This window comes from Melospiza melodia, chromosome 1 (genome assembly GCF_035770615.1).
Source record: "Melospiza melodia melodia isolate bMelMel2 chromosome 1, bMelMel2.pri, whole genome shotgun sequence".
NCBI lineage: Eukaryota > Metazoa > Chordata > Aves > Passeriformes > Passerellidae > Melospiza > Melospiza melodia.
The window spans coordinates 17,464,226-17,490,137 of record NC_086194.1 but is presented as its reverse complement, the minus strand read 5'-3'; the positions used below and the strand labels follow the sequence as shown (position 1 = coordinate 17,490,137).

General features: G+C 39.7%; 1 protein-coding gene across 1 annotated transcript in view; it reads left to right on the top strand.

The window, feature by feature from the left end:
- Positions 1 to 25,912, top strand: part of MYO3A (myosin IIIA) — a 106,734-nt gene that overhangs the window by 69,899 nt on the left and 10,923 nt on the right. The window contains exons 19-30 of the mRNA XM_063149657.1: positions 1,357 to 1,510; positions 2,733 to 2,821; positions 4,771 to 4,900; positions 7,305 to 7,384; positions 7,998 to 8,075; positions 10,983 to 11,188; positions 13,328 to 13,439; positions 14,073 to 14,235; positions 14,877 to 14,963; positions 18,079 to 18,202; positions 19,067 to 19,973; positions 20,629 to 20,767. Of these exons, the coding sequence (XP_063005727.1) occupies positions 1,357 to 1,510; positions 2,733 to 2,821; positions 4,771 to 4,900; positions 7,305 to 7,384; positions 7,998 to 8,075; positions 10,983 to 11,188; positions 13,328 to 13,439; positions 14,073 to 14,235; positions 14,877 to 14,963; positions 18,079 to 18,202; positions 19,067 to 19,973; positions 20,629 to 20,767 (2,269 nt within the window). The remainder of the gene's footprint in view (positions 1 to 1,356; positions 1,511 to 2,732; positions 2,822 to 4,770; positions 4,901 to 7,304; positions 7,385 to 7,997; positions 8,076 to 10,982; positions 11,189 to 13,327; positions 13,440 to 14,072; positions 14,236 to 14,876; positions 14,964 to 18,078; positions 18,203 to 19,066; positions 19,974 to 20,628; positions 20,768 to 25,912) is intronic.

The following is a 25,912-nucleotide window of genomic DNA, read 5'->3' as shown; positions in this document are numbered from 1 at the left end:
GATCAGCAGATTTTTATTTGTGTTTGTATTTTTAGAGCAGTCTTATTGATTTTATGCCTTTGTTGTTTCTCTGAGATTAAGAGGTATGAAACAGATGCTTTTCCATTGTATATGAAAGTAAACTTCTTTTTTAAATGCTCGATGTGTTGCCTTCTTCACTCATTCAGACTGAAGGGAATGACACATAAGGAGAGGCCTTCCAAGGTTAGAGGTCTTTGAACTCATTAATATTAGCCATCATTCATTTTTGTGACATTCTTCTCACAATGGATTCAGGATGGCAAAACTGTGATGTTAACACCATACATGAATACAACACTTATAAAGTCTATCCTTTGGCAGAGGGATGATTTTAAAGTTGATCAAAAGCTCTGTGTTTCACAGTACAGCCTGCACAGGACTGAAGGCATCCCTGGCACAAACAGCAGAATTGTGTGGTAGAAAACTGCTGCTGCTTTACCTAATTCCAGAAAAAATAATGGGGGGTGGTAGTCCCAAGAGCAACTTTCTCTTGTTAAATCTGCAGCTGTCCTCTGCCTTCTAAAGGATTAAGGAAGGTCATTCTTGTATTCTCCAGCTATAATCAAAATTATAGTAGAGATAAAACCATTGCAACATGCTGTGGACGCTTTTGGGTTTTGGTTTTTTTCTTAGTCTGGGAGGAATCCAGATATTTGCAGTCTTCAGGAAAAAAACAGCCAGACCAAACCAAATAAAAAAAGCAAACGAAGAAGTCCACCCCACTAGCTTTTCTGCTATCTTTAAGTCTTGCGGAATACTTTTCCCTAATTTCTTAAAATGAATGAAAATGTGTTAGAAGGAAATCTGAGGCAATTTATTCAATTCTGAGGAAGCATTTTTAGAAAGTATGTGCACCTTTCTTCTCCACTTAAGAATTTTTCCAGGTGTTTGGGGAGGGTGATCAAACAAGTAAAGGCACTGGAACCTGTCATCACTTCTGTAAATCTTAGCCATCACTTGGATCTGAGCAATGAGTAGCAATGAGTTGGGAATGTAAATATAGCTCTAAATGGTTAAGAAATTTTCTACATTTCAGACCAGGGAAATAAATAGACCCTGAGGTCTCTATTTGCAAACAATATACTTTATCTTCTTCAACTCTCTTTAATTCTTGCTGTTCCTCTAAAGTACCAAATATGCCATAGGAGTACTGAACTTACATATTCAAAACCAAAATCCCAGCTGACATTTATTTCTGCAAAACCTTGATGGCTTTAGCCCTGAGGCACACTCTCTCAATGCAGTTTTAATTTGCTACAATTGACAGTTTGTGAATTATTTTCTGAAGGGGTTCTGTGTACACAGACAAAGCATGCCTTCTGTTTCTTGCTGCAGAATGAATACCTTTACGAAGGTGTTGATGCAAGAGTTATAGAATATGAGGACAACAGGCCCCTCCTGGACATGTTCCTGCAGAAACCAATGGGTTTATTGTCTCTGCTGGATGAGGAAAGTCGATTCCCACAAGCAACAGATCAGACACTTGTAGGTAAGTATATGGTTCATTTCACAGTTTTGCAGCTTGCCTTCTGTTCAGTTTCTGTTTGACACTTACAGTTCAGACTACATGCTAGTTATGCTTTTAGTGAGCCCCCATTTCAGTGTCACAGGGTGTTTGAGGGAGACATACATGCTGGGATGGTTGTGTCCTTGAAGTTCATAGGGAAACATCAAGAGTACAAATGAACCTAAGCTGCTAATCCAGGTTTAAAGTTCTCCCACCTTCAGGAATTTTTTGCTGCAGAGCTTGAAGAGTAAAGATCAAACTGAGTTAAAACTCTAGGTTCATAGACCAAAAACACTGTTTGCAAAGTTCAGTCATGCTCAGCTCTGAGATTTTTGATGAGCAATATTTGAGCAAGAAGTTTAATACTTTTGAAGAGTAATGACTGCAAACATGCTTCAGTGACTTTTAACAAATTATGCTTTCTGAGTGTTTTCTATTCACAAATTAAAATTAAAACACCTAAAGTCGTTGTAATTCAGTTCCTGAATATTTCAGTGCTGTTGAGTAGCTGCAATTACCATTGACTTCGTTATTTCAGTGGTATTTTTGTGCAGATAAATCTTGGTTTTACTCATTTTGAATGTGCAAAATGTCAAATTAGAGTTTTAGCCAGCACGCAATCAGAACACCTAATAGCATCCAGTAACAATGCCCATGTTAAAGCAATTATATGAGCTTGTTGTTCTTTTATCCTCATGCTTTTTAGTCTACAGCACAGAAGCACTCAATCAGTGAATGTTTCTTTACAACTCCTCAAGGAATCCTTAGGAAAGATTTCTGCATTGCTTCATATAGGTAGATAAAAATCTTGGAAAGGCAAGCCCTGGAAGTGTTCAAAACATATGTGGATGTGGCACCTGGGGACATGGCTTAGTGGTGAACACAGTGGTGCTGGATTAAGGGTTGGACTAAATTATCTTAGACATCTTTTTCTACCTTAATGATTCTATGATTCCATTATTTTCTGAGGTCACACATTAAAAAATTGGAACAAAGCAAGTAACTTGTCCAAGAGCTCCCATATTCTCTATGCAGTGTCTTTTGTTACAAGACCATTATGGTATCTCTGTCCTTGAAAGCATCAGTGTCTCTTTTGTGCCTCTGTATTGCCTGAGAAGTCAGAAGTCTCCTTGGAGGGATACAGCTTCAGAAGAGAATGATTGTACAGTAACTCCAGTAAGATAAGCTATGTGTTTCCTTTCAGAAAAATTTGAAGATAATTTGAAATCAAAATATTTTTGGCGACCCAAAAGAGTAGATCTAACCTTTGGAATTTATCATTATGCAGGAAAGGTAAGACATCTGATGATGCTAGTTCGGGATTGTGGAATGGTAGGACTGGAAGGAAGTAGAAGAGATCATCTGGGTTGGTTCTCAACAGTTGTCTCTTCAGTCCAGACACAGGAATGTTGGCAGTGCCTTACATATCAAAAGTAAATTGAAAATTTATTATCCTTCAATTAAAAAAAAAGCAATAGCAGGAGTGTATTTTTCTTAAATGTCACCCGGTAAATGAACTGACTGTATTATTGAAGACCCAAAACATAACTGGTATGTAATGCAATTCAGTGCTCTTCCCCTTAGCTCCTCAAAGTCCTGCACCATGCTTGTTCCCACTGTTTCTAACCAGGACTCAGCTCCATCCTTTCTATTATCTCCTACACACCATCAACCTTTCTTAGCTCTGTTCTTTGTCATCAGCCAGACAGCGAGTGCAGGCCCTGCTTCCTGCTTCATTCAGTGAGCAGCTCCCTTCCCTTCCCTTCCCTTCCCTTCCCTTCCCTTCCCTTCCCTTCCCTTCCCTTCCCTTCCCTTCCCTTCCCTTCCCTTCCCTTCCCTTCCCTTCCCTTCCCTTCCCTTCCCTTCCCTTCCCTTCCCTTCCCTTCCCTTCCCTTCCCTTCCCTTCCCTTCCCTTCCCTTCCCTTCCCTTCCCTTCCCTTCCCTTCCCTTCCCTTCCCTTCCCTTCCCTTCCCTTCCCTTCCCTTCCCTTCCCTGGTGATGGGCTGCGCATGCTGCGCAAACACAGAGGAGCTGCTGTCACACTGCAGCAGGATGGCACTGGTCACCTGAACCTCCCTTGGGAAAGCAGGAGCTCTCACCTCCTCCTGAGCTCTTCTAAAGGGTACAAAGTGAGCACTGATGTCTCTCATGGGAAACCATGTTGGGTCTGTGCAGTGCTGGAGCAGCTGGCCGGGGAGGAGACAAATACTGCCCATCAGCTGATGGAAAATATCTTACCCCTTGTGTAAGACAGCCAGCTACAAGGAGCCTCTTGTAACTCCTCTGGACCTCATCTCCAGCTGAGTTGCATTTTACCAGCACAGCATAACTCACTGCAAGGAGTGGAAAGCCAGGTCTCCCTCTACCATTCCTGTTACCAGCCACTGAATATGGGGAATTACACCAATGCCCCAGTGTTCAAAAAACTCCTTAGGAAGTTTCTTCTGCTGTCTAACTTATGTATCCATTGCTGCCATGTAAATTCATTACCCCTAGTCCAGCTTTCTGTGGAATTGGAGAACTATTTATTTCCTCTTCCTTTACAAAGCTTTTTCATAATGTAAGAGTGTTGCTGGGTTGTTCTGTGATGGGTTTTTCAAAACATTATGTCCCAGTACCTTCTACCCTTCTTGACAGGTCACGTTTTCTTGTGAATCTCTTAGACCATCAAGATACAACCCTGAAGCTACATTTTGAATTAGGTACACCATTCTTGGAATTTTTAGAAATATCTCAGTTGCCAATATGCAGTTTGTGATTCTGCAAACTTCCTCTACAATTAATACAGAAATCCCTAGAAGGAGTGTTAAGTCCTGGGTCCAGTACAACATAATATGAATAGACACAAAGATTGTACAGTCATATGGGTAATGCTGTGTGATGTGGTTGAAATCAAGTGCATTGTTAATTGTGCATTAGCACAAGTACAGGTGTAAAGGAGGACTGCAATACACTTGTCCTGGTGATAAATCCACACAGGTTAAAACATCTGCCTGCATTAGGAAAAATAAATGTTTCAAGCTACTTTGGAATTATAGATTTGTTTTTAGTGATTTGCATCATATCTCAGTATTGAAAAGGTGGAACTTTCAGTGATCAAAAAAGTAGACTAGAAGTGAGTGAGCCTGATGGCTGAAAAACTATTTGTGTATCTTGTTAAAGTAAAAGCCCTATTCCAGAAAGCTTAAATTTACAATTACTTTTCAAAATCAAGAAGATGTATAAATGCACTTTTTAAACAGGTTCTATATAATGCAAGTGGATTCCTAGCCAAAAACAGAGATACTCTGCCAGCTGATATTGTGCTGCTACTGCGATCATCTGAAAACAACCTGACACGACAGCTGGTAACTCACCCTCTCACAAAAACAGGTATTGCTGTGTACTGATCTTCTTAGCTTTCTCCAGCCTTCATGATGACCACTGCTAGGTTTCATGTGAACACTCATTGATGACATTGTACACTTTGTGGCTTCACTTTCCAACCATGGAGTCTATACTGAATGGAGCTGCAGCCATCTCAAGCTGCAGGGGAGATATTGGTCTGGTCAAGTGCCAAGGAAGTGGTAGAGACTTCTTTCAGGGTCCTGTCTTCAGGGTGGGGGATCAAGACAGGGAGCTGAGGACTGAACAGGACGGATCAGGTAAGTCACTGGCCTGTTTTAGACAGGGCATATATAAATTGCCTCAGTGCAATTTATCTCCAAGTGGTAGAGAACAAAGATTGGGGCTCCTAACAACTGTTGCAAAGACTGAGAAGACACTCCTCCATTTTCAGTCCTAGAGTTCTTTACAATAAGTAACCGATGGGGTCCTTGTAGTAAGCTCTTCCTGAAGAAATTTGTAAGTAGAGGTGGAGGAATAAAATTGGCTCTACAGAAGTTACTCCTAAATTGCACCTTGTTTGAACTATGTCCTTGCAAAGTGTCCTACCTTCCACTGCAGGATGATAGGTAAGTCTCCTTCCAACCAGTTTGTTATTGTGTTGTAGTACTCCCTGTGTGATGGCATTGATGCCATACATAGTAAGTACTTTACAACATTACTTTCTTGTACAATTACATGGGAGACATATTTCTAGCAGAACAGAAAAGCTGAATTGGAAGAGCCTAATGGAAATGAAAATGTTATCATAACTTACAGAAGCTGAGGTTTTGGCAAGGCTTCTGTTCTTTACAAAGGGAGCTTTGCTATTAGAATGTAAAATTTGGTCTTAGAATTTTATTTTAAGTGAGTGTTCCTGGAAAAGCACAGAGCTCAATGCCCTTGGCCTGAACTTTTTGACTTGTTGATATTTGCTAATATGCTAAACTATAATTTCCATAGATTCCAAGTAAGCATCCAAATAGTTCCAAGAACTGATCTAAGTCTTCATGTTTTGCAAGATAACTCTGAAGGCTGTTTTGGTCTTCTTGTTAAATATTGTGAAACACTGCATGTAGCATTTCAAAATTGACTCAAACCTTCCAGCTACAGCCAACTTAAAGTTAGGTTTCTGATCTGTGTTATTTATCTAGAATCAGAGTAATTGCAGAGAATTACCCAAAGTCCCACCCATCTTGACTATCTCAGGTGTTTCTCTTGGGATGGGAAAAATCTCCTCTGAAGGTGTCTCTCCTCACTGAATACATCAGGGATTCTGTAGACATCTCACTTTCAGATAGCTAAAGTTAGCTGTGAGTAATCCTTTCTTTTTCCTTCCCACCCTGTGATATTCAGCTGAACCCCAGGGAGGTTTAGGCCTTGGTATCATCACATAATACCAGGTGCATCACCATGACACATATTGCAGCTGTTATTCCAGCTCTTATCCACCTCTTCCTGATAGTAGCTGAGCACAGGGAGATACAGGCTCTCCCAGGGGAGAGGGAGATCCCAGAGTTTTTATGTTATTAGCAGAAGCAGTGGCAGCATGCAGCAATGTTTAGAGTTTATCAATACAGAGAGGCATGATGGAAAGCTCAGCAGAATTTTCATTATTCCTTGAAAAAACCAGTATCTGTGCAAAGCATGCCAATGCACCTAGTCCTTCAAGGTCATCATAATGAAGGTATTGCTTGGCTTAGAGTTCCAGAGTTAGAGCTTTAAGACTTTGCCTGTGCTAATAAACCAAACAGAGCCAGTGAATAGTAGCTGAAACATTCCCACAGGGCTGCTCATTCTGATTAATGGTTAGAATGCCTCCCTGGGACAATTTTAGTCCATGTCAGCTATAAGCCTTCCAGGAATGCTGAGCCACACTTCAGAGAAAGGACAGGACAGTGATGGTTTCCAGCAAGTTCTGTGGAAAGATACAATATTATTTTTACCAGGGGTTGAAAGCAAAGTAAAGAGTAGAGTTTAGGTGCATAAACTTGAGTCATGCCATGTCACTTTTCCTCAGGGCCAGAGAAGGGTATTAGCACATTTTTCTTTAACTTATATGTAGCATTAGAACCAGAATAGTACAGTAACATTCTTAGGGTAAAACCACAAGGATGCTCTAAGATGTATCTATCTTACCTTCTATAGTAGTCTGTTTATTTTTTTTTTTAATCTAGTAGATGACATATGAGCTGAAGGAGAATAAAACATCATGTTCTGTGTTCATGCAACTTCTTCAGAGCTCATTGCATCCCAAGGGTTAAAGAGGAAATGACGACACACTCTGAAAAAGCCAATGACCTTCATAATCATATGGTTGCACTGGGGGCATGAATAAGGTGGTTCAGGGTCATTCTTAGTTTAGATGAGATGTAAGCACATTGGTAGGTTACTTTCTTTCATCTTCCCATAGGTAACCTGGCACACACCAAAAGCAAAACTACAATCAGTTATCAAATGTGGACCTCCCAAAAATCAATCAGTCATACAAAGGTAAGAAAACTGATTTTGTGATTCTGCATTGAAGCCTAATTTAAACTAGAAAGGCAGTAGCTGTTATGGTATTGAAAGTAAGTGAGTAACCCCTTCCTTGGTTTTTCTCCCTCTTCTATTTTCTTTTCTGTTTAGCTGGATATCTTTGTGTTGTGCAATTCATATTCCTTCCGTGAGGTAAAAACCTAACATTTCCCTTCTTTCTGGCTATAGTTTTATAACAACTTCAGGGGGAAAAAATTATTATTTCCCAGCTGTATTGTAGCAAAAAGAGAAAATATTGGTGTGGAATATAGCCACATTTCTTAGAAAACTATCGAATTAACAGTGATGATGAAATAACAGACAGGACCTCAGACATTGTCCAGTTATTTGTGGCAGTTATTAGATGCTGTGTTACCAACTTGTGCCCTTTGTGTGTGTGAATATTTGTGTATTGTGTAGCAAAGTGTTGGTGTAACTGATTTGTGCTAGTGATCATGCTGTAACTTTTGCTGTTTAGAATACTTTTTAAATTATTTATGTTCTCTGAGGGATGCTTTCTTGTGGCATTGGAAAGGGCACTGCAGGCTAACTAGAGATAAAAAGTGTAATTTTTTCTTCATCTTTATAGAATGAAGCAGGAGATACTGGACATCATCCAAGAGAAACAACCAGCATGAAAACACAGACAGTTGCTTCTTATTTTAGAGTAAGATATCAGATCTTTTAATACGTACTTCTGGAGTACAAAAATGTTTATTCTTTTACTTTTTGAAATGCACCTGTTGAGTTAGACTCAGTAGTGATCCATTTTAGAGTTTGTGAACTGCATATATGATGCAGCAGTCTGTGCAGTACAAATACCTCGAGAAGATTGTGATGTTTCATCTTTAACTGTAGTTGATTACACAGCCACATTGCTGTCATGATGATGTATGATGATCAATATTAATCTTTCACTTGCTTGTTTTTCCACCAAAGAAGATAAAGGGAGATTGGACATTAGTGGTATAGCATTTCCTTAAGAGTTTAAGAAAGAGGGCAAAGCAGGAGCTCCAGAGAAAGTTCTCAATGGTCACTGCACAGAGGCTGCCCAGAGTTCATCCTTGTGGCTCCTTCAGCAGTGCTCTGGATCTTCCCAAGCACTGGCTCTGCTGCTGGTCCTAAAACAGCAAATAGCAGTGAAGAGCATCTGAAGTGGCACACAGAGCTGGTTCTGCTCTGAACTCTTGTTTAGTCATCTCTCCCAGCAAACCATAAAGTGGCTGAGGGAGTGTTCATGGTGAATTTAGTGCACAGCTCAAAGGAGTGCCAAGTTTGCTGATGACACTAAATTGAGAGGAGCTGTCAACTTCTTGAGAGCAGAGAGGCCCTGCAGAGAGACCTCAACAAATCATATGACCATTCAGAAAGACAATGGCCAAATTCTGCACCTGGGATGAGGCAGCCCTGATTGTGTGTAGAGACTGGGGAATGAGAGGCTGGTGAGCAGTCCCTCAGAAAGGGATCTGGGGGTCCTGGTCCATGGCAAGCAGGAACCTGAGCCAGCAGTGCCCTGGCAGCCGGGAGGGCCAACCCTGTCCTGGGGGGCATCAGGCACAGCATGGCCAGCAGGGCAAGGGAGGGATTGTCCTGCTCTGCTCTGCACTGGGACAGCCTCACCTCGAGTGCTGGGGGCAGTTCTGGGTGCCACAATGTAAGAAAGAGATTAAACTGTTAGAGTCCACACAGGAGGGCCATGAGGATGAGGATGGTGAACGTCTGGAGAGGAGCCCTATGAGAAGCAGCTGAAGTCACTTGGTCTGTCCAGCCTGGAGAATGGGAGGCTGAGGGGAGACCTCACTGTGACCTTCAGCATCCTCACGAGGGGAAGAGGAAGGGCAGACACTGATCTCTTCACTCTCGTGACCAGTGACCGGACATAAGGGAAGGGCACGAAGCTGAATCAGGGGAGGTTTATGTTGGATATTAGGAAAAGGTTCCTCACCCAGAAGGTGGCTGGGCCCTGGAACTGGCTCTCCAAGGAAACAGTCACAGCACCAGCCTGGCAGAGTTCCAGGAGTGTTTGGACAATACTCTCAGGCACATGGTGTGATTCTTGGGGTGTCCTGAACAGGGCCACGAGTTCAACTTGATGATCCTGATGAGTTCCTTCCAAGTCAATATATTCTATGATTTTATGGCCTGTAGGAGTTCACTTACATCTATGTCAGAACAATGAGGAGCCAGATCTCTCTTTTTTAGATACAGTTGCACAGTTTTGTGGACTGTGAAGGATAATTTCAGTTTAGGTACCACAGTGGTCGAAAGCTATATACTGTTCGAATATTCCAGATGGAAAAAAAATATTGAATCTCATTCAAATTAATGTCAATGATTCAGTGTATTATCAGCACTTCTAGCATCAGAGGCTGCAAATGAGTTAATTATGTTTACACTTTTCTGATACTATTTTCTGCCATGGACATCCTTGCTTAGATCATGATAGCTAATGCTCTTAAATGAAAATCCACCTTCAGCCCCACTGGTTTACTCATACACAGAAATCTATGGGTGACTGAGAAAAACATATGCCACCTCAGACTGCATGGAAAAAAAGATATCCATTAGTGTGTCCTACTTGTTTGTGTTCATTTGGCACACTGGTGATGGAGCTAATTAAGCACTTTGCTCTATGGTGCAGCTTCTGTCCAGAACGGAATTGCACATTTTAATAGGAAACATATGGCTCTTGACGTCTTACACTGGTTTCATGTAACCAACCTACTGCTGAGCTGCATTACCTCCTGGCTGCCTCTTTCTGTTGAGTCAGATTGAACCTTGAGGAATGAGCCTCTTCATTTGTGTTTTAATTTGATCCTCCCATGAAGCAATTTTTCAAAACACCAGTCGAGGTTGTTTACAGTCAGATTCCCCTCAGCTGGCATGGAGAAGCTGCATCCTCTCTGCTAGGCTGGTACTCTGGGGAGGCGGGAAAATTGCAGCTTTGGATTTGTGATCTAGCTTTGCCCTCCTCGGAAGTTTCCTCTTGGCAGGGCAGTTACTGTATCCCCATCAGTCTGTGCAATGAACAGGACACACCAAGATCAGAGCAGTTCAACCAGCCCTTGTTCTGGGATAGCCTTGGTTTCCTCCAGTCTAGTGAAGGAATTGAAATATTTACTGGCTTGCTGCTGTGCCACTTCCCATCCATAGAGGGATGATTTACTCTCTGGTGAACATGTGTCTTCAAATAGGTGACTACAATAAAAAGAAAAATGGCTGTAATTACTTAGCAAAGCTCCAAGATAAGCAAGTAAATGTGAGTGTAAGTATTCTATCATATGTTGGACATCATGGAAATCTGTGAGAATATCCTGCATGAAATTTGGTACATTTCTTTGGAATCAGTGTTTCTTGCAAGTAGTATAAACTAGTAGAAGCTTTTCTAGCTTAGAAAAGCTAGAATTTTTTGGGGAGTCATTTACTTCATCTACTCTTAAACTGTCAGCTTAATGACATGTATATGGTTTTGGACATGATTCTGATCATATGAAATAAAATTTCAGCTACACATGGACCTATATACCAGTTTCATAAGTATGCTGGTGACAGATCTCTTGTTACTTTTTTGCAGTATTCTCTGATGGATTTGCTATCCAAAATGGTCGTTGGCCAGCCCCATTTTGTCAGGTGCATCAAGCCCAACAACGACCGGCAGGCAAACAAGTTTGACAAAGAGAAAGTGTTGGTTCAGCTGCGTTACACAGGAATCCTGGAGACAGCACGGATCCGCAGGCAGGGATACTCACACCGCATACTCTTCGCTAACTTCATAAAACGGTAACATCAACGTGAAGAAGCTCTTTTCTCTCCTACTGTTGCCAGCCAGTGCTTGCTAAACACCAGCATTGTTTTTGGCATGGTCTTTGAAAATAAATACAAAGACATTTCCTGTGACAAAGAAGGTTATATACAGAATGACCAAGAGTAGTTCAGGCACAAGATTAGTAACTTGTTTTTGATGGGTAGGGAAAGATGATGAATCACAGAATGATTTCTGTGATTCAGGCTCTCTGAGCATTTGGGTAGAAATTTACTTGCTTATATCCTGCAAGTTTCTTCAAGGACTTAAGTATTAGAAATGCATTACTTCAAATCAAAGCCAAGAATTTGCTGCCACAGCATCCAAGGAACACCACAGTTTCTCTAGCTCCCAAGTTTCAGCACTGTGCAACATCTGCTTGTGCAAGGGTAGATGATCATTTGGGATTCCTAGTCTAGGGCTGAAAAGTTTATTGAGTGCAATAAACTGCATAATGTTGTTTAAAATATAATTCATAATATTAGTCACTTCTGTTAAGAAGCAGAGTAATGAACTCAGTGTGGTTGTATTATTCCTTTAGCTACCTTCTTCCTCCACCCCAAAAATCTGTACTTCTCTCTTACAAATAAAGACCCTGAGTATTTGACTCAGTCAGAACAGAGTTGTATGGAACAGAGATCAAAACTAGGAAGAAGTAAGCATCACCTATTTGGATGGAAGCACTTAAAAGAAATAGTGCACTAGAAAGAGAGAGCTAGTAGCAGAGTGCTGCAGGTGCATGAGATGAGAGGGGAACAGCAAAGTGATGTTTTTAAAGCCCTGTTTCTGGAAAAAATAATCCTGGAACTGTTGCTGTTTTGGAAGAATGCAGCTTTTAGAAGAGTGCAGCATGGAAAGAGATAATTATCACTACATGATGTGCTGTAGCTTTTGGTAACAGATTTTTATTTAAAAAAATCCCAAACTTAACTGTTCAAGTAACATAGATGAAAGCAGTAAACATAATGGGGTAGGTCTCTAGAGACTGTGCCCCTGATTACAGTGAGACTGTGCAGATCACTCCCACTGAGGGTGTGGCCCTCTAAGGAAAAAGAATTTTTATTAAATTTATGTCTTATTTTGGGTTTGGGTTTTTTTTAGTAGTTGAGAGTTACAGGTAGACCTGAGATAATGGCATCATTATTTGGTTGTAATAAAAATAAGCCAGTTCATTGTGTTTTACAAAAAGAAAAAAAGGGAACTGTAGGTGGTAATGAAGAAATCGACATTGTCTCTTTTATTATTCCATGAGCAAACTGTTTCCATCATTTAAAGCTGGTAAACCCAGGCTTTGTGTTTAAAGGCTGAATAACAAGAAAACTAGAATGTACTGTCAGGAAGCACATATAATTAATGTAATTTTCTTAAATTAAAAAAGCCAAGATAGATATGGTTCATTTTGTTATAGAGCATTTTGGAAAGTCCTGGAACAAACATTTTCTATCCAGCAGCTGAGCTGGTGTATCACAGGTAATTTTTATGAGTGAGCATCGTGACCTCTTTTCCTAGTCAGAATTAATTCTGAGTAATGAGTTTGCCAGATTAAGTGCTTACAGATGATGTGTCACAATGGCACTTACATGTTCCAAAAGGATCTGCAAAACTGATTCCAAGGAGCTAACAAGAGCTGGGATTCATCTCAGCATCTATTCAGATATTAAGTATCTCAAAGGCAGATGGTCTAGCACATGAGACAAGATAGGAAATTTTCGTGATATTTCTAAATATAAAATAATATGATTTAGACAGAAAAGCTTTTAAAATATTTTTATTTTATTGTTATATTGCCACTGAAATCACTTTCACGGTATGTAGTGAGCAGGAAAGAAATTATGTGGTGCTCTTCTACTTGGGTTGAATTCTTTTTAAAAAGCTTCTGGTGTTGGTATAGAATTAAAAAGCCCTCCAGGGTGTGTAATATCTCACTCATCCACTTTTGATTGAGTTTCTTAGTACTGTGTATAAATAAATGCACTTTCTTTCATATGCTGTTTTGGCTTTTGCAGTGCTATGTTTTCTTTCATGCAATTGTTTTTATTACTTAAAAGAATGGTTTAAATGTATTTGCATGTATTATCCTCCAATATTCAAACAAAGAATCATGTATTTGTCTTTAGGTATTATCTCATCTGTTACAAAACAAATGATGATCCTCCAGTCAGCCCGGAGACCTGTGCTGCCATCTTGGAAAAAGCCCACCTTGACAACTGGGTTCTTGGAAAAACTAAAGTAATTTTCTAATATACTGTACCTTCTTCATTCTAGTATGCCATTGTTAACATATTAAACAATTTGTTTTCTCATTCATTTGGTTGGAGTAGCTGTTGGTCTCTACTCTTTTTAAAAAGCAAAGTCCTTAATACACACCAGGAATGTGTTGGCAACCCTTGTTCTGGATCCATTTTTCAGGACTTATGTGAGTTTCATGCTTGATAAAAACAATTTAGCAAATAAACTATCCTTTATGTTTAAAATTGGGAAACTGAGAAATTGAAGGTTCCAGATTTGGATCATGTTTATATAACATACATTACATTTGTGAGGTTAACAAAACTGTCAGCCTTGTAGTTTTGAAAATAGACTTATAGTTACAGACTGAAGGTTTGCACTGGAACTTTAAAAAATCTTGCAATAAAAAAATGAATAAGCAGAGACTGATGAAAGATGCTGAAGAGAAGACTAAGGTAAACTAATATCCCAAACAATGAAAATGTTATCTCTAAGACTTATCCTTTAGGTACTACAACTGAAGGGTCTGTTCATCATTTGAAACCAACTTGTAACTCTTGCTGATGTTAAATGGATCTAGTGAATAACGGGCAGGGAAGGTAACTAAAACTTTTGTTTGTTTCTCTTTTTAAGATATTCCTCAAATACTATCATGTGGAGCAGCTGAATTTAATGCGGAAGGAGACAGTTGACATGATTATTTTGATTCAAGCTTATGTCAGAGGGTGGCTGGGTTCCAGGAGATACAAAAAGATAAAGGAACAAAGGGAACAAAGTGCTATTAAAATACAGTCAGGTAATAGCTTTAAAACATTTAACATTTTGCTTAAAGCTAGTGCATGTGTACAGTTGATCGATGAATGTGCATGCTGGATGTGGATTTTACTCTTTTCCTGATGTTACATTTGACAAAATTTCTTATACTTGGTTATATCTGTTCTTATGAAAAAAATTTCTTTTAACCAGTTTATGACAATCTCTTTACTGAAATTACATTTATCAGTGTTATATTTAAAAGGCAATTTTAGGAATGGAAGAATGTGATTGCACAGATGATACTCTTATTAATAATATTCTGGCATGCACTGACAAGGTTGTATAATGTAATAATGAAAATAAAATATATTAACTGTCCTAGATAATAAGGCCAATTACCCTGTTGATGGAGGCATCAACTGATTTTTTTAATACTTTCAAACATAATCTTATTTTACATTCTGATTATCTTGTGGTTTATATTCATTTGTTTCATAATAACTTTATTAACCAGAAAGTGTACTTTTATGTAGATTTACTATTTGTGCTTGTCTGCCATGTTTTCTGAAACATAAAGCCTGTAAAATATTTATGAATATTTTAATAGAGGTCTGTAATTCCAGAATATTTTTATTCATTTTGTACCTAGTGGATTACCTAGTTTTTAACATCTCTTTTCAGCTTACAGGGGTTATGTTGCTCGTAAAGAATACAAAAATGCAAAGCATAATAAAAAAGTGGAAGAATATATGATCAAATTTCAAGCAAGTAAGAGTTGTTTGCTTTCTTGGCTTTTAATGTGTTATACATGCGCAGTGTGTTGATCCAGATTCTCACTATACTGATTGACTATGCTCATTTGCACGTTCTGAGATATAACTTATCTCTTGTATGTCTATATACAGTGGCTGAAATGGGTGACTATTCTGTTATCTGTGCCTCAGAGTGATTGGGGCATTTTCCACTGCTATGAAGTGGGATGCTCAAATTCCATAGCAAACCTTGTCACTCCTAGTCTGAGTACTACAGCTGCCCAGCTGTGGGTGTTGTTGAATCCCACACAACACTGTCTGCATATCATGAATGTATGTGTGCTGCTCAATTAGGAACTGGGTTTGTTATGTATCAGTAATGGTTATATTTGGGAAGACTGCAAGCTGTAAATTCACTGATGCCTTTTTTGCCATGGCTTTGTTTCTCCTTTGCAGCCATAATGACCTTGGGCCCAGGTGTTGCCATGGGACACCCCTTTTTCCTCCCTGTACTTTGGTCTCCCCTGTCCCTGCAGAGACATCCCCAAGCTAGACACAGTCTAGGCAGCTCTGAAATCAGGAGCAGTACAGCTGGAGAGACATGGGACTGAAGCCAGGTTGGATGGGGCTCTGAGCAATCCCATCTAGTGGAAGGTGTCCCTGCCCATGGCAGCAGGATTGGAACTAGATGATCTTTAGGATCCCTTCCATCCCAAACCATTCTATGATTTTATGATTCTATAAAAACAGCTGGCACAAATCTGCACAAACATTTTCAGTAATTACAAAGATGGCAACCCAAATATAATCTAGTGTTGCCAGTACCCAGGCTGTCTAGACTTAAACAACCTCAGATATGCCTTCATGAGTATATAACACCACCAGTGTTGGTTTTAGTCATTGTCAGATGCATTCGTTAATGGCACTGGATCAGTGTGTACTGAAGATCACTTCACTGCAGTTGATAGAACTTCATCAGTATAGAAAACAACTAAAACCAGCATAAAATCCAGTAGCAGGCCAAAAATTATTACATATCTGAATGCAGCCAATTATATTAGTATATTTAGCAAATGCAAAAGTATAAACTTACCATTTTTCTCTGTTAATGTCCCAAATGTTTCTTTTTGTCCACCTTCTTTCATGTCTGGCATTTCAACTTCTTCAGTGCACAAGAAGCCAAAACTCAAATGAAGTTCATTTTTACTTAGCTATCTCCATTTCCCCCCCATTTATTTCTAAAGCAATACAAAACTTCTCTTCCAGTTTGAAAACAAAGTTTAGATAGCAAGTATAACATTACAAACTTCCCAGAAAACCTCAAAAGTGAACCAGAATAGTCTAAAAAGACTAGATGCAGCTTATATTGCCATGCTTGATTTGTTTCAAAACTACTCCTGTTGAGTTGCTTTTATATGAAAGTGGAAAGATAATTGTCTCAGAAGTCCAGGAAACTCAAGAAGTATTCCAAGTGCTTTACAACTTCCACTTTTCTAAGGCTCTGTCAGACTGCAATATAAGATCCAACTGTGCTACTTCCAATAAGTATTTATGTTTCTTTGTTATATCCAGTTAAATTCAGTTTTTGCTATATCCATTTACCAAGGTGTAAGTTATGCCCATTTTATATGGTCCTTCTTACATCAATTGACTGCACCTAGTGGTGCCCAGGCTGGTCTAAGTCATGAGTGGGGAATGCTAGAGCACATAAAACTTAGCACTAAGTTATATGAATGTGTTGGAACAGAGTGCTAATGCTCCCTTCTTATTATTGAGTGAGCTTGACCTTTTCACTGTGATGCAAAACACTCTCAGCAGAGCTGAAGAAAGAGTCCCATATATACCATGTCCACAGGATATTTAAGTAACCTGAATCCACTATCCCCATACTCTTGGTACTGCATTTGGAATTAAACAGAAATATTTTGACAAAACACTATGTTATTTTTACTTTGCCAGGGATTAGCAGATTTATCCAAATCCTTAATTGCAGATTTGTCCAAATCACAGCACTGTGGAGACTGTGCCAGTTCCCATTAGGAAATTATTTGCAAGTTCAAAAGTTTTTGAAGCAAGATTCTGAATGCAATTCAGTTTCTGATTAGGACACTTCAGTGTAGATGTCTAAATGTGATCTAGGTGTCTAAACTGCTGTTATAGTCAGTAGAGCCTAGGGTTGGGATAATTTTATTCAAAATCAGCAAATGCTCAGCTCATTTGCCCTCATACTGGTATCTAGTGTCATTCGAGGTGCCCTGGTTATCTGGTCTGGCCTCCAGCTCTCTTTCACCAGGTATAGCCAACTTTTCCTGTCCAGAAAGTCCCATCTGTCCTGCTCTTTCCGCCAGCTCCATGTGGATGCCTTGCTATCCTGGAGCACTTCAGATGGCACCAGATACCAACGTGCTGGCAACTGCATCCAGGCCCCAGTGACCCATCAGGCCTACGGGGCCCAGGGAAGGCCCATGTTTGAGTCCTTATTACTGGCTCAAACCAGAAAATTACCCTTGTGCCTCCCACAAAGCACTGGTAGGGAGTTTCTCTGCCACAGTGCACCTGGTTACTGTGGAGCTTAGCATATCTTTCATGCTGAGCATTTTCATTTTGAATAATCACTCTTTGCAGGAGGAGCACGAGCTAAGTCTTCTGTAACTGCTGAGCTATAAAATTCTCAGTTTCTCTCTGATCTATTGAATGTTCAGCTAATTCCAAGCCTGTGCCAGTTGACAGCCTGGTAATCTCTATAGGCTGATAATCAGGCATTTCCCATGGAAATGAAAGACAGAGTCAAATCAATTGCCTGAATCAGGCAAAGCAGGTACATTAAGCTCAGAGTACTGTGTTCTAGAGGCCCTTGTATAGCTCTCTGCTTCTGTTTTATTCTGCATCTTCCTGAATTTTCTTTTGAAGAAAGAGTTTGTTTGTATCGTCATGTAGAATGGGTACAGCTTTCTGAAATCTCTAAAAGGTTTTATGGGAATCATTTCAGATGAAACATAATCATAATAGGCACCCTGGTCTGTATTTCCTTATTAGCTTTTGTTTAATGCTGTTAGTATTTGACTGTCTGAAATGTATGTGGCATCCATTGCTTGTTGCCTAAGGTTGTTTTGCATTACAATTTGTATCAGTTGCCAGAGGATACTTACTCAGGAAGAAGAGAAAAGAACTAACTGAAACAAGAAACAAAGCAGCTACAACAATTCAGTCTCACTACAGGGGATATAAGGAGAGGAAGGACTTCCAAAGCAGGAGGTAGCGTTATTTTCACTTATGTCACTCAAACGTGTCCCTTTCCAGTAATTACAGTACTGAATAAAAACATTATAAGATAAGAGTGAAGAAAATTAGGATTATTCTAGATATGTATGCAGAAGTAATGTATATTTATGTGAAGGTTTTTAATGGAAGTAGCCAATTTTCTTATCTTTTCAAGCCCAAGGAATAAAGACACATTTAGGAGAAAAATCAACAATACTGTACCTGCCTGTAATGTTAATGTAACCTATAGATAAGTCTCTTTGGAATTAGCTTATAATAAAAAAATTTTCAGACAAGAATGAGATAGATATCTGCAAGGAACTGTTCTTGTTTTAAGACACTGTTCAAGATAAGCAAAGGTGATGACAGAGGAAACACAGAATACCTTTAGGATTGTGTGTATATATACATTCTTGAAATGCTAAGAGGTTTATGCCTTATGTTTCTGTTAACATTTAAATTAATACTGTACTGTTTTATCTTATTATTTATTAATTCTTTACTGTTTTACACAACCTAGAGTCTCTTCCTGGCAATTTTCTATTAATTTTAACAGGGATGTCCCTTTTTACTTAAGAGATGATGGTGTTGATGATAATAATATTATCCCTTTTCACTTTAAGAGATACTACTACTACTACAACTACTAATACTACTACTACTAATAATAATAATAATAGTAATATAACAACAGAAATTGCTATCTTTAATTCCAGCTATATGCACTAAATCTTTCCCATGTTGCAGTGTATCAAATTGCTAGTTTGTATACAAATACCACCAAAGGTAGTTGTAAAGTTGTCTCTATTCTTCATCTCCTTCAGCTGTAATTTTTGCCCAAAACTCTATTCCATTCAGGGAATCACTTAGAAAGCAAGAAATTGAAAATGCAACCACTAGCACGAAGGAAAATGATGAACAACTTCAAGATCCTGAAGAAAGTCCAACTGAGAGTGCCCTCCCTAGAACAGAAGAAGCAGCTGCCATAGCAGAGGATGAATTATCTGCTGTGGAATTCCTTGAAGCACAACTGCAGCCAGCTCAAAATGATACACTGGAAGAAGTAGCAAGTGAGGAGACTCAAGATGAATCTGATGCTGTCACTGACAGCAAGTGCTGTGGGTACAGTGACACAGGGAATGGAGAGGGGCAACAGCAAACATCTAGTGAAGGAGAGGCAGCTCCTGTGAAGCAGAACCTGGCAGTAGAAGAGGTTAGTGAAGGTGAAGAACAGGACTCTTTGGAAGAGTTACCCAGCAAATCTTCTGTCAAAACCTCAGCTGAACCTAGATTCCAGCAAGAGCAAGATAATCAAGATACACTCAGTGCAGACTGGCAAAATCAAGGATCTGCTGTGGTCCAGCCCAGAACCGACCGGGATGTGGAAAGAAACTACCTAAAGTGTGAAGCAGTGATGCCTACAGGAGCTAAAGGAATCACAAGAAAAGAGTCACTGAGAAGAGGCTCATGGAAGCAAGCTGAGGCAGAAAAGCAAGATTCAGAAGACAAAGAGAAGGCAGCAGTAGTAATTCAGAGTAATTACAGGGGTTACAGAAGGAGAGGGCAACTCAGAAAAGAAGGGAAACTACCTTGCAAAAGTCAAGAGAAAACAATAAAGGAGCCAACAGAAGCAATACACGTTCAAAATAACAATCCCCAAACAACAAAAGGTAGGGAAAGCACCATTACAGAGGCTGAAGACTCTAAGACACTGAAGGGAGACTCAGAGAAAGAGGCTTGTGATTTGGCAGCCTTTTCACGACAGGTAAGAAGCTTGTAAGCAATGTAGGTGGAACATAATACTCTGAGCAGTGACAGAACGGCAAAATTATTTTACTGACTTCTATTGCACTAAGGTTTTGCTCTCTCAACTAAGACAGAGATTTTGTAATGTGTGTTCTGTGAAAATGCATATTTTGGTTTGCAAGGGAAAACATTCTTTTCAGGAAGGAGGAAAAGTCAGAGTACTGGCAAAAATAATGTTAATCTGATTTAAGTTAAATGCAGAAGCTTTGCCTTCCAAATGTTTGTTTACCCATCACGGTCCCTACAATTCAGTACGCTTGTGAAATGTCCCTGGAAATGAAACTAAAGCCACTGTGCCAATGTCAGAGACTTGCACATGTGCAGAGAAGTATGCCTACAGCAGTAGAAGCAATCTTGCATCAGCAAGGCACCATCTGCCCATGTGTGTGAACCAATGAGAAGTAGCTATAGGACTGGACTGCAGTGTTGAGTTTCCTATAGGTCTTTTTTTTTTCCCATCTTAATTTTTTTCAAGAAATGAGGAGGTAAATGTGGTAGGGATGTGCACTGCAGTCAGTGGAGCAATACCTTTTAAATTAATTCACTATTTTACCTTTGATTACCTTGGAACATGTATACTTATTTCTATAATAATGTAAAAATATATTTTTCAGATATCAAAATTATCTGAAGATTACTTAGCATTGCAGCAAAAACTGAATGAAATGATATTGTCCCATCAGCTGAGACCTGTGATGATGTCCAAAGATAAGCAAGCTAATGGCCGGCTTTCTTCTCATGTTTGTCAGTCAGGTAATGTTTAACCTTACTGTGGGCAGAATTTTCATTTGTAAACAGGACTGACAAGAAGCTACTCCTGGTCATGTCAGGGAACAAGCAGATGAGTTAATTCCAGCTTCTCATATTACTCTGGCTGTGTATTTTTGTACTAAGCCCCATATCAGTATGTGTCTGGAACACAGTTTCCAGATAAATACCCACACCTGGTTGGGATTTATGTATTTACCTTTTTTTTTTTTTTTCCTTTTGTTTCAGTGCTGCTTAGGATTGCTGAATTAATCTAGACACACTATCACTAAGAATACTTTTATTTGGTAAAATTCCATATTGGCTCTAGTTAACTCAGTTGTCTTTCAATTGTGTGTGCTATTGTTGTGATATGGGACTATGCTTTCAAAACACAACAGTTTTTTTAGGTAATATGTCAAACAATTTACTAAAGTTTATGACATAAATGCTGAGTGAATTTTTAGCTATCTATAGATACAACTGAGGTTATTCAAAACCTGAAACTCCTACCCATGTTGGTGGGTATGTTGCATGTATTGCATGTATTGTAATTGCATATAAAGTTTTATTAATATTCAGCATCCATTTAACTCACACATTTAAGAGGATGTGATCTCTAGAAATATACTTCAGAGTTAGTTATATTCTGGTTACCATGGGCAGTGAGTGAAGGTTCCCAACATGCAAACATGCTTGGAGCAGCTTGGGTGGCAGTGGGGAAGAGTACTGGGAGAATAAAGAGGACATGGGATTCTGAGCATGCAGATCATTAACACCTGAGCTCCACCAAAAGGACCCCAAAGACCTGACTGAGCTGCTGAGACCTCTTCTGCTGGAATAGATGTAAGAGGGAATTTTCTCAGTTCATGTCCTGGGCTGCAGATGTGGAGGATGAGGGCAGATGTGGCAGATAACTGGCTGTGTCTCCATTTGTGTGGCAGGGCTTGTGTGAGCTCACTGCACTGCCTCTGGGGAAGAGCTGGGATAAGATCTAGAACTGTCTCTCACTGCCCAGAGCTAGTTGTGCTATTTTCATTATAACATTGTGGATTCAGTTGTCATGTGTGATGAAACTTCTTTCTGTTCCCATGACTACATTGAAAAGATCTTAAAAGTACTTAAATCCTGCTTTGGAGTCTTCTCAAATGGGCAAGCTGCTAAAATGAGGGTTGGTGTTTACACCTCTTAAGTGCAAACCAGCTGCTGGTAGGTAATCTGTGCAGTTCAGCCTGTTTCCAAGACCAGAGTCTGCAAGAGAAAAGAAATGGGAAATGGAAAACTAAGTACCATGACCTTTCATTAAAGACAGAGCAAGGTTTGTGATTGTCATTAATGGTATTATATTGAATCCTCTACTAAATACTGCTGATTTTTTGACAAGATAAACCTGAGAAATTAAAAATGTATGCTTAGGAAAATACCTCTTGGTTCTAACACAGTTTCCAACACAACCTAGAGAAAACTGGTAGATAGAGGGAAAGGGAATATACAAATCCTTGTTTTATCAGTTAAAAATCTCATCATTGCACAAGTGAACCAGGTGAAAATATACCAGTATGTTCCTGCCATGTGCAAAATGCAGTGAAGTCTACCCTTCACACTGCTATTCATTTAAGTAGCTGTACAGGAGACAAAAGCTTGCCAGGGTTTGTCACCTGTGCATCCAACCCTGCCTACAGGGGTGACCAGCCAGCCACTTCTCTTCCCTTTATCACTGAAGATGCCACACTGCTGTAAGACCCTGCCATGTCACAGTGCAGAAGCTTTCCAGTGGTAAAGGGTGTTAACCTCTCCGCTGACAAACCTTCCTTGGTGTGGAATGTGAACTTTCCTTTTCCACAGTTGAACGTAATTCACATGACATGCAAACGGTTTCTTTTCCAGCTATGACCAATGCACAAAATAGTGAAGACAATAATTCCACAGTTTGCCTCTAAGCCAGTTGGAAACTGGCTTTATCACAAAGCTGCATTGTCTTAAGTAGATGTTTATCATAGCCAACACGATCTAACTAGATGCAGAGAATATTTAAGTAACAATATGCCTGTGTTCAGTTCATTTAAGTTGTACTGTCTAAAACACAGGAGTTACCAACATTCTGGATATCGTATTTTCTTCCTCTATGCAATATAGTAAAATGTCTACAAACCCCCAAAGAGTTGAGGTAAGGTCCTGCAGATGGTGATGCTGAAGTGATGCAGGTAGACGAGGTGATCAACTGCCTTATTAACAGGGAGGAACCTTCCTGTCTACCTGCCTACATTATATGTTATAGTAAGATTTATACACACTTATTTACAGAAGGATATGCTTTTACTGCAGCTTTCCCTCTGTGGCTGCTTCTCCTGTCCTACTCTTATGAAGGCAGGGATTGTTGAGGTTTTGGTGTTCTTTAAATCATCTGGTATTTATTTATTTGTAATTACATCCATCATTTACACTTATTTACTTTTTCATCAGCTTCACTAGTTATATATGTTGTTTTACAGAATGAATTGCACATGAATTGTATTTTATAGCTAGATAGAAGAGCTTGGCTGCCTTTGTCTGGGGTAGGTGGCCATTGTGCAGTAACACAATATTTTATTACATCTGCAACCCATAGAAGGGGAGGAACTGAGGGGACAGCTGATGGCATACTGTGACAAATGTTCACATTTTTTAAATGGCTTGCTTGTTTGTTTGTTTTCAATAAAAATGCAAAGCTTGCAGTTCAGAGAACATCTGAGCAAAAGGTTAATTTAATCTTAAATCCACAAGGTTAAGTTGTTCTTAAATGAGTTTCTTTGTTTTTATATAATGCAGAAAGCAAGTCACACAAGCTTCCTGGAAAAACCAAAATTCCCCGTGGCTAGAATCTCTGAGTAGTTTATATTTACTTCTAACATGCTTTCAGCCAAATGTAATGGCTGTACCCCAGAACTGCACCCTTGGACTGCTACTGAGCCTTAGGTGTGGTGTCAGAACAGATGCACATATGGCTACTGTCAAGTTTTTGAAATCAAAACCTGAAGTGAGGGGAATTTGATCATTATGGGAGGAATTTTTTTTTCCTGATGAATCATAGTGCTCATCCCTCTACTTATTAAATGACAGTTCAAGTACAAAATCTCAGGAAGAGAATTTTCTATATTTAGAATGAAATTTACATGGTGTGAGGAACCCCGATGCAGCTGAGGACATTTTCAACTAAATGAGGCAATAAGACAAGCAGGGTTTTCATCCAGGATTCCTCCTGCTGTAGGCTGTCAAAGCACTATTTACAGGAATTTATTGGGCAGGCTTTGGAAGGAAAAGGGAGCATGTGTAGCACTGGCTGAGCAGAGCAGTATCCACCAGCCAGACTTCCCTCCTTGCAAGTGAGTTGTCAGCCTGGGAGCCCTGAGACGTGGGACTGGAGAAAAATGGAAGGCAAGCACTGCTGGCTGGTGGCTCTCAGCTACAGGAGGGGTCCTTTGGGCACCACGCAGCCAGGATGTAGATCTGTGTTGGGAGTTGCTCAGATCCATGGCAGAGCACAAGGTCTGGGAGGTTGTGGAAGTGGAATACAGCCATTTCCATTAAATATCCTCTCTTGAAAATCCAGGGTCACCAGACTTGGAGAAATGAGAGGTGCCAAAGCAAGTCCAAAGAAGGGCAACAAAGCTGGTGAAGGGTCTGGAGCACAATCTGATGAGGACAGCTGAGGGAGCTGGGAGCATGGAGAAGAGGAGGTTCAGGAGTGACCTTATCATTCTCTACAATTGCCTGAAATGAGAGTGCAGCCAGGTCTGGGTTGGCCTTTTCTCCCAGACAGCTGGAGACGGGATGAGAGGACATGGCCTCTAGCTGCAACAGGGGAGGTGCAGGCTGTACATCAGGAGGAATTTCTTCACCAAAAAGCTTGTTAAGCATTGGAATGGATTTCCCAGGGAAGTGGTGGAGTCACCATCCTTGGAAGTGACTTAAGAAAAGTCACTTTCTGACTTAAGAAACAGCTGGACATGATACTTCATGCCATGATCTACCTGGCAAGGTGGGCAAGGCTGGACTTGATGACCTTAGAGTTCTTTTCCAATGTTTATTATTCTGTCATTCTGTATTGGTGTCAGCCAGACACTGAAACTGCTTCCCTTGGTGGGGCTGTGGGACTTAGGTGTGAGAGATCGAACACTGCCAACCTCTGCTGTACACAATCTGAAAGTTCTCAGTCTCTTGCAGTTTGTACTTCTAGGTCTGTGCCAGAGTAATCCCTCTGTTTTTTTCCAGATTGCTAAGTATTTGTAGCCATCAGCTGTAATTTCCAAATCTGGCTGTGTTAAACATCCCTTGAATTAAAAATACCTAAAAGTTACTAACCAGAATGTTGAAGAGCAGTGCTTTTCTCAGTGCAAATCCCAAACTTGAGTAGTTGCATCCTCATGCTGTGTACAATTAGAACAGTAAAAAGGTATGCACATCAATGTTGTAAGCAGTAATAACTATTAGCTTCTCATTATCAAGTCCTGGAATTCCAGTTGCTGTATTTTCGTTTTTATGGATTACTTTCAACTCCCTCTACAAAACCTAGACAATTGCTGCTTTTCCTTTTGTTTTCCTTCCTTCTTAATTCTGAGCCTGTCTTTATACTTCTGTCTCCCTAAGATGTGGACCAGCTCTAAATCAAGCCTGTAACATTTCACTTAAATTATGTGAAGATGGCTTTGTCTGTTTCTCCAGGTGGCTTAATAGATAGAGACCTTTGGTCCCTTAGATATTTATCACAGCTGTAACCACTATTTCTCCACTCTTCAGTACAAAATCTGTTGTAAGTCATAGCTAATTTACATTGGCTTCCACAGATGTTGATTCCTTGAGATTGCTGTCTTCCAAGCTTATCATTGTATGTCAGAATGTACAGCCAGTTCAACCCAAAGGGCTGTTGATACTGATTCATCTTTATTCAAACATTTTTTGCTCATCCTTGAACATTTCAAGCACATGCAGCTCTCCTCAGTTCATGCAGTTTGTGGTGGTGTTCAGGATAAACATGCATATTGTATACACATTTCAGCCTATTTGGAGCTTTCAGTGAGGGCTGAATGTGAAAGTATTTATTTGTTGTAGAATTGAGTGTGTGTGCAACTTAGGTAGGAACCTTTGTGGTAGTGCTAAATGAGCTAGCTGAGA